The sequence below is a fragment of the Lemur catta genome, chromosome 2 (assembly GCF_020740605.2).
Source record: "Lemur catta isolate mLemCat1 chromosome 2, mLemCat1.pri, whole genome shotgun sequence".
Lineage (NCBI taxonomy): Eukaryota > Metazoa > Chordata > Mammalia > Primates > Lemuridae > Lemur > Lemur catta.
This window is the reverse complement of record NC_059129.1, coordinates 61817711-61827142: the sequence shown is the minus strand read 5'-3', so window position 1 is coordinate 61827142 and position 9432 is coordinate 61817711. Positions and strand designations below refer to the sequence as shown.

The 9432-nt window shown below is 36.8% G+C and overlaps 1 protein-coding gene across 1 annotated transcript in view; it reads right to left on the bottom strand.

Annotated features, from left to right (window-relative positions):
* Positions 1 to 2135: 2135 nt before the first annotated feature.
* FAM83B (family with sequence similarity 83 member B) overlaps positions 2136 to 9432 on the bottom strand; it is a 75256-nt gene continuing 67959 nt past the window's right edge. Inside the window, exon 5 of the mRNA XM_045542222.1 lies at positions 2136 to 4490. Within this exon, the coding sequence (XP_045398178.1) occupies positions 2195 to 4490 (2296 nt within the window). The 3' untranslated portion in view covers positions 2136 to 2194. The remainder of the gene's footprint in view (positions 4491 to 9432) is intronic.

Sequence of the window (9432 nt, the reverse complement as noted above, 5' to 3'; positions counted from 1 at the left end):
GCATTCAGGATATAGGGTCACTTACAATATTCTGAAGCCATCTGCCAAGAACTACTTTGGAATCATATCCACTTTCTTGAGTTTCTGCTTACGTATTAATGTACAGTACTATGTAGAGAGTAAAATTATATTATCAAACTTTAATATCAAAGTACATCTAAGTAACATTATCTTTCCCTCAATATTAATATGGGAAGAAAAAGAAAGTATATTTTTTGAAAGTATTATATCCACAAACTGTGATAGTGTCTTTTTCAAACTTAAATGTTGAGTAAATTTTTTGAAGTATTGTGTTGTTGGTCAGTCTTATCTGTGGGTAGTTTGTCACTCGTGGAAACTTGAGAAAGTTATTATGTACAGATTCTGATATATAAGTGTTTATGGAGGGAAAAAAATAGAAGGAAAATAACCAATGCAAAAAGGCAGGGAGAATAAATCTGCTATGCAAAAGCCTAAGTTACCTGTCAGGGGTAGATGAAATAAAGCATCATGTACTTTCCAATTCCACTGCAGAGGAAGAGTTTAGGAACTATTTAAAAGGATTTTTCTATAAGCTATGTTTCCAAAAATTAAGGAAATTGCTGTACAAAAAGGTAACAGGCTTTTGCTTATAATTAAACATAATTAAACTTCTAGTCTTTATACAATTTCAGCTTTAAAGTTACATTGCACTAGATTTCAGGGCTTTCTATTTCAGAGCTGCTAATGGCAATTATTAATAGTTTATTATCCTTTCAGCTCTGAAAGATTCCCCATCCAATACTAACCAAGAATGGGTAATATTAAAGTCCATCTAGTTCAGTTAATTGTGGGTTCTGGACTTTGTTAGGTCCCCACCCCCCATCATATTTTCTCTTTTCATGTTTCTTTTCATGGTTTCTAAATACTGTGGAAAATGATTTCATAACACAGATATTCATATTTGACTGAAACTTGCATTTTTAAAACTGGCCCCATAGCAACTTAGAATATATTAAGTAGTTATGTTTAAAGTGATGTAAAAACACTTTATACTTCTCACATGATACAGTGCTTCTTGAATTTTGTCCTTTGTGAAAGAAGCGAAGCCAAGTTAAAGTCTCTGGAATGGATGTGGAGTTTTTATTTCATTATCCTAAGAAAGGCAAAGGGTGTCTTACAATCTGAATATCATCATCAAATGATGAAAGAACTAAGCTAGGTCCCACTTCTCATTTTCTGCAAAGTACTTTTATGAACACACTATGTAGTTATACCATATTTGGCACAACTTAAAAAAGAGCAAAAATTGTTGCAAGCAAAACATCTCAGCATTGTTATGCTAATCTAACATAAAAAATTAGGCAGAAGTTTACATTTCTAAAAGCATTTATACACTGAAAAAAGGAGGGGGAATAGTTCAGGTTTTCTAAATTCCTGCTGGCTTGCTATAAATTTGAAGTAAAAAAATGACTGTAAAATATCAGCAGCTGATAGTTGAGTAGAGTATAGGCTCCCTGAGTTTCAGAGTAAAAAGAAGCATACCCTGGACAGTTTTCAAAGATTTAGAAAGATAAATTCCAGTGAATGTAATTATACTACATGAGGCTGACAATTTGCAAACATTTTAGGCAAAATAAAAAAACTTGCTGAGCCATATAGTTGAAATGGTACTATTGTTGCCCAAACAATTGTACAATGCTACACAGGAAAATTAATAAAACATTAATAAAATATAACAAATCCTGTAAAATTTAAAGTTAATTAAAAGCAAAAGAGGTTTTGTCCCATTTTCTTATATTTTTGAAGATATGAAAACACCATAAAAACATGTAATAAAGAGTCCTCAATAGCAGTATGATCTTTTTTTTAAAAGAAAAAACTTTGGAATGAATGCTTAAAATCCACATACCATCTCTCCACAAAAGTTTCCAATTAAGACTTAACAAGACCTTCAGTCTGAAGAAAACAATTTAAATACACCAGTTTTTTACCATTATCAATTAAAAATCATGTGTTTACAGAGAAAGTCCATCTATAGTGGATACTAACTTTACCACATAGAACAATAACTTGACTGTACATTAGTACACTGGTGAACATATACATATACTTATAACTCTGTCCTTACAGAAATCTATTGGCACATAACAAAAACTGTCCACAGTGTTCTTTGGACAAATATTTATAGCCTCATTCATTTTGTATCTTAATAGCTATTTGAAATTATAGTATTTTATTTATTTTTGTGTATGAAGTTTCCAAACTTTTGCATAAATCCTCGAAACTTGTTTTCATTTGGTTGATATGAGTGGTAAACACCAGTGTTGTAATTAAGCATTGGACTGGACCTGCCATAACTGTTGCCCATAGTTGTAGATTTTATTTCTGGGCGATTTATACTGGTATTTGGCATGTTGCCTGTTGGCTGGATAGAGCTTTCAATCTTACAAAATGGTTCAAAACGACTGTAAACTCGCCGGTCAGTTGAATGAGATCGTAGAAGCTCACTGGGCTTCAGCCTTGGAGAAGAAGTTGGTCTTCTTTCAGGAGCAACAACTGCTTTTATCTCTTTTGAATCTCGGTATTGGATCTGTTCCGTGTTAAATCTCGGGGCAGAAGCATCTCCTGCCCTTTCCAGAGACTTACTTTCAACTGGACCTGGGGAAGGTATTACTTTATTACCTTCATCTGAATTTATTCCCTGAGATGAGCCAACTGTCACGTCTTCCTTACTCTTGTGGATGCTGCCCTGGGAGTTTGATGAGGAAGAACGCTTTCTTCTAGGAGATGAATCGACTTTTGGTTCTGATTTCTTCAGTTTTTGATTTTCTTCACACTCAGAAACTAATGTGTCAGAGCTACTGCACATTTTATAAAAGGCAGGTGCTTTATTTTTGGATAAATTTTCTTTCTTTTCTGGGGTAAGGCTAAGTAACGACCTTAACTTCTGAGATCCCTTTTTCAAAAAACTTGGGGAACCCTTAACTTCCTTCTTGGAAGTGAATTCTTTGTTGGGTTCCTCCTTATTCACATCAAGTAAAGCAGCAATGGAAACTGATTTGGGAGTGGGGCCACTTGGAGGTTGTCTCTTGCCAACCTCCTCCTCCTCCTCTTCCACATTTTGTGTCACATTGTGCATGCTTCTGGCACTTTTCAGCAAATCTTCTTTGGGTTTTTCTGGTTGTCTCACTCGATTCCTGGTAAGTGTACTATACACATAATGCTTACTATTGCCGTGATCTAAATTGGCTTTTGAGTGGTCAAAGTATGGGAAACTTCGCCTTTTAAGTAGAAGCTCATTTTGTTGATTCTTTAGATTTTCTGTCGGCTTATTTACACACAAGGTTGTATAGAGATAGTTGTTTGATTCTGTGTGGCCATTTGTAGTTTGGTTTGAGACGGCCGAAGGGTTTTCGGGAACCTGCAAGGTGTGCATTTTTGATGCCTCTGACGGTGCGGGGGGCTTGGGGATGGCTTCTGGCGCGGGTGTGTCCGTCAAATGCCGCGCGCTTGCGGGGCTGTCTGGGGCCTCCTTCGGTGTGTCACTTCCCTGGGAACCAATGATCGTTGAATTTGAGGAGCCCGTTGTACAACTGCTGACTTCCTGTTGCTCCGGTAAAGTGGGTTTAAATACAAAAGAGGATCGAAGCCGAGAGTGCGTGTACAGGGCACTGGCTTTCAAATTCTCCAGGCTATCGCAGCCCTCCAATCGGTCAGCCAAAGCCGAGCCGTTTGAGTCCGGTGTGGCTTCGGAGCGGTCATTTAGGTAGGACTCAATTCTCCAGTTGCGTAGGAATGACCTCGTGGTGTGCTCCAGGGTTGGCATTCGCTGTTGCAGAAAGCGGATGTGATTGTCCGTGCCGTTGAAAGACCGCCGCACGGTTGAATTCCTGTCCGCCAGGCCCGGTTTGCGCGGGGCGAGCCGATGGGCGAGACTCTGGGCGGGCGCGTCCCCGCGGCCCGGGCCGCCTCCCCGCGACGCGGAGGCCCCGCCGAGACTGTCCGCCGGCCGCGGCCGGGGCCCGGGCGCGTGGCCGGCCCCGGGCGGCGCCCTGCCGAGCAGGAGGTACGGCGTCGCTTCCGGCTGCTCCCCCGCGTAACTGTGCCTTTTCCAGTTGTCGCTTAGCTGGCCGGGCTGAAACTGACGTCTTGCATTGGGGCCGTTCAAGTTCGGAACAAAATGAGGTTTGTAGGCGTGATTTCTGATGTTGTATTTGTCGTGTTCATTCGGAGCATACAGCCCTCTGGTTTTGAAGTAAGTGGCATCTAGTGTATGAAGTTTGTCTTGTCTGCCAAAAAGGTTTCTCTGGCTGGAAATGGAAGCTAAGGAAGAAACCGAACGCTGGTAAGTGCCGTTTTCCCAGAGGGCTCTGCCAGGCCTCACCCTCGCCGCCTCTTCCTGAGCCAACGCGCCGGGCACGCGGGATCTGGCATACAGGGTTCTGAATTCTTCATCAAACGACTCCACAAGTTGTCCTGTGATTATCTGAACCATGCTGAGGTGAGCTTTCTCAAATGACCACATATAGCTGGAGAAAAAAAAATAAAGAAAAGGAAAATTTTCAATTTTGCTAAGACAAAAGATTGATGCTAACATATAGGTCTACTAAAAATATATCATTTAATGTCAACAAAAGAATGTTTTTGTGTGTTTATCTTGGCTACCGTAATTTAGAATATTTTCAGTCATTACATGCTTGCAATACATGTGTCTCCCCATCCTCATAATCATATTTTAGATAACAGTGCAACTCAAGTTAGGACTTTCAATCCACTGATAATTCCTTATGTACCTTCCAGAAGTCCAAAGAAAAGCTTGGATTTTGGATCTATGCCTAGCAAGATTTTATGAAGTAAAAATTGAATTATTTCATATACAACATCCTGGCAGAATGTGGGGAAGCCAGTATTGGAGGAGAAGTTGAGAGACCTGGTTTCCGTTGAGTTGTAGCCACATGAGTTTGGGCCTCCCTTTCCTCATGTCCAAAATGAGGACATAGACAGCATAATAGCTACAATGCCTAATAGTTCTAATATGATACAATGTAAGATGCATCTGTGTTAATGCCTGTATTTCAAGAGGCTCAATGTTTTCAGACTGTTATCACTGTGGCTTACTCAGTAATTACAATTTAGAATACCAGGAGCTGTAAACAGGATTGTGGGCAGCAGCCTCAATTATGAAAGGGCAGATTTCACTGTACTCAGTGTGCACTGTATTAGTAAATGTAGTCCTTGGCAACCATGCCAGTCAAAATGCCAATCAGGATCTTTTAATATGGAATATAATTTTTAGGAAACTAAAGTTTGTATGACTTTACAGTACTTTATGGAACTTCCAATTCCTTTCCTAGGTTTCAAGTGGTAACTATTTTGAAATTTAAAATCAAATTTTAACTCTGATTTTTGAAAACCTAGATGATGTATATAGATAGAGTCACTTAACTGAAAGCTAGAAGAATTGCTAATATGCTATACATCAAATAATGGCATATGACACAAGGGGAGTTAATATAAAAGAAAAAGGAGACGCAGACATTCTCCACATTGTACGATTTTACTATTTATATAGGGCACACAAGAAATGCAGATAAAAAGATTAAAAGAATGTGCAGCATAATCACTTAAAATACATAAAATATCAAAACCATCAGCGTGGCACTTAAGAATGTTATTCTGATATGCTTAAGTTAATCTAGTAAGCCTTTGAATGCATGGTATGAGAAGAATATTTACTAAATGCTCTCTGTCTGTGAACACAATTGGGCTGCCAGGCTTACTTAAAAGGAATGGTACAAAAATGAATGACTAAAAAAATTTTCAATTTGACTGAAGATATGAATACAAATTATCTTAGAAACATGAAGTAATGGAATGAATCGTCAGCTATCAAGTATGAAGATATCCTGGGAGAAAGTGGAAGTTTTGTAATATTTTGATGAAGACCAGATACCCAGAAGTTCTGAGACAAAAGGTATTAGAGGATAATTTATGTGGAAGAAGAAACGTCGAAAAGAGAAGGAAGCAATAAGGGCCATGGTTGGCTGAACACAGAAAACAGATTACATTTATCTGGAGTAAAGACGCTATGTAAGAAATTTATGAACTAGTGGGGAAAATGATGAAAGAAAAGCAGAAAGTTTGATTATGTAGGATGTGTTTCCAAATTTGGATAAATTATAATAGGAAGAGATGTTTGAGTAATTATTTTTCTAGTAGCTATTTGCAGTGTACACTTGAAAGATGAGGGATTGAATTTAACTATGGAAAGTTAAGTACTTAGAATAAAGTAAGAGCTCAAACCAAAGTAGAAATTGGAATAATGAGTAAAAATGTTGAGCCAGTGGAAAGAAGAAATAACCAGAAGATTTTCATGTAAAAGGATGTCCATAGGTTATGAAATAAAAATAACTTCTGGGTATTGAGCATAGGAAACTGAGAAGCTAGTGGTACTAATGATTGTAGGCCAATTGGAAAAGTTTCCCTGCCGTGGTACATGGGAAAATAACATTGTAATAAAATTTCAGGTAATAGGGGACAATTTAATTGAATATATTCAATAAGTAAACCTGAGAAATTAGAGATATACTTCAGGGTTTGGGAATGAATCCCTGTGTTAGTCTGTCATCCCAGGTGATTTGTATCACCTATATGCCAATAACTACCAAATCTGTATTTTCAGGGATGACCTCCTCATCTCTGGAATCAATGTCCAATCTCTACTTGCTAATAATTGTTGAGACAACAGCAACTTTGATTACAGAGCAATACCTTCCCAATTAGGAGGATAACTAATTCAGCTTAGAATGCCATCCCATGTTAAGACATAAATTACCTAGAATTATGAATTTCTGGACTTAAAACTTGGGAAAAAAATGGAGACTTGGAAACAAAAGTGAGAAAAAAGTGGGATTTGATGAATCATGGGTGAAACCACCCAGAAATATGGGAAATACCAGGACTGCAGATGTGCTCCCAGTGTAAAGACCTGCTAGTCCTGATTAGACATCAGAGATTGTTGGTAGTTACTGAGCATTTGGAAAAGTCACTCATGTGCTACAAAATTTGTGTGGTCAATTGGAAAGAAATAGCAATAGATAAACAGAAAACAAAGACAATGAATAAAAATAAAATGGTCATTGTTAACTTTGTTATAAAAAAGGAAACATACAAATCACTCCATAGCTCATCAATGATCAATTTTGACACAGTTTAATAATTTAAACCTAGACTTACTTAATGAAAAATTGTGATAGAACTATATTGGGAGAATGAAGCCAAGAAGGGAAAGTGGATATGGGTGAGTAGAAAATTTAATTCCTTAATAACTATAATAAAAAGCCAAGAGATAATATATGAAATTGATAAAACAAAAAAGAACAGTACAATCACATTATTTAACAGAATGGAATAAGTATCAGAAGAACTAATTAAAATAATTGAGCAATTATATCTGGTGGTCAGGACCAGGGGTGGCTAGGGATGGAGAACAAAAACTTCTGTTTTTCTATTGCTCGTATTTTAGTAATATTTGCTTTTTCACATATGTGCAGATATTTTTGTGCATAAAAAATTAACTAATCACTCCCATCCCCCACTACCCATATACTTTAACACACTAGTCATGAAGTTGAGAATGTGGTTATAAATTCACACAGAAAAAAGTAGCTTGAGAACTCTTGGTTCCTGGCTGGTGACTAAGAAGCAAAGTTCATGGAGTGTAAGGACTAACAGTACACTGGTTGTAGCATGGATCTCAACTGTGAGGCTCTTCATGTCTGATCAAACATGGCAGCTAACAGGCACCAACTTAAGTGAAACTTGTCTTTTGAAAGTAACTTTTATAGGGATCAAAAGATTCAAAAAATAGAAGCTTATAAAATTCTCAGTCCAATTTGTAGACAATGCTTTACTAAATATATTCCAGATTTTCACATAATTTCAAATGGGGTTATCAAATTCAAAACATCATTTATACACATTAACACATAGATATGTGTTTTATCTTGTCAATGTTGGTACCATGTTATTAAAAAAACTCCTCCTGTGTTTTCCTGATAAAACGGTCACCATAATGAGTGACCTTTCAAACGAAATGTCATTGTGGTGAATACAGATGCCAGGCCTCTCCAGCAATGCTAGGAATTTAGAACCCAATGACATCCCATGACAAAGAATTCTGAATTAATGAAGGCATTTTCAACTTGCCTATGAGGAAAACAATGGCAATATGAAAACATGAGGGACAAAGGCTGTTTTTAACCAAAATGAAATGCATTTTTAACCAAACTAGTTCATAACTATTCCACCAGAGCCTGTTAGAATATTGTTAGCAAAAGGAAAGGTCCATGATAATTAGTCAGGAAAATAAAAATGACAATGGTTGACAACCATTAATTTTTTAAAGAAGTATAATACATTTAAAATGAACTTGAAATAACAAAGAGAATAGAGTTGTCAGATAAAGTGTTTTCATGAATTTTTATAATCTATGGTCCTAGGAATTGCATAATCACTAACATAATAGTAACTTAAATTCTGCCTCTGGCTTATGACAGAAATAGAAAGATATAGATTTTTTTTTTGTCATTGCTGTTTGATTTTCCCCACATTAATCTAAAAGCAGCTCAGCTATAGTCATATCAACACATAGCACCTATTAATACCTAGTGGTAACAAAACAAAATTGAGGTGAATTTACAGTTGAAAATAATCTTAACAGTCAAGTTAAATAACAAAAATAGCACTCATTATGATGAGCTTAAATAATAAACACCATTCTATAGAAGTCAAGTGAACACTTAATTTTAATTAAAATTTCAAATAAAAACTCTCTAAAACCAAGTGGATCTGAACAAATATATTCACTTATAATGAGTCTTTAAAAGAACTCACTAATTTCAAGCACTAGTTGTAATTTCTGTTCTTAACAAGTTTTCATTTGGAACTCCAAACAGCATGTTTTTTATAAAGGTTCCTGAGCTTAAAGGAAAAGTTAGCAGAAAGTAACAGTTGAAACAAGTCCTGAAATAATAGTTAACATTAGGGGTTTGGATATATTAACTTCATTTCAGCCTTACAACAATGACATGTGGTAGGTTCTATGATTATCCTCGTTTTACAGCCCAGTAAACTAAAGGGCAGCAACCAAATAAAGTAATTTGCTCAAAGCCATGCATTTCAAGATGTTACCTCCTTTTCATGGACTTTTTAAGTTATTAAGAGAAGAGACAAAGGTTTCCCCTTACACTGTCCTGTTTATATCCACAGCTGTCCTGGAATCTTCCCTTAGTCTTTAATAATGAATTTACTCTGCCTCAGTGACCCAGCAGTTGACAAGTGTTTGCTGGTGGTTTTATCTGCCTGTTTATATAGCTTCGATATGAATCTGATTTAGGACTGATGTCGGGGATTTATTTATAAGGGAATATTAGGGCTGTGCCTATACTCTGAAGCAAGCCTGACCTAGAC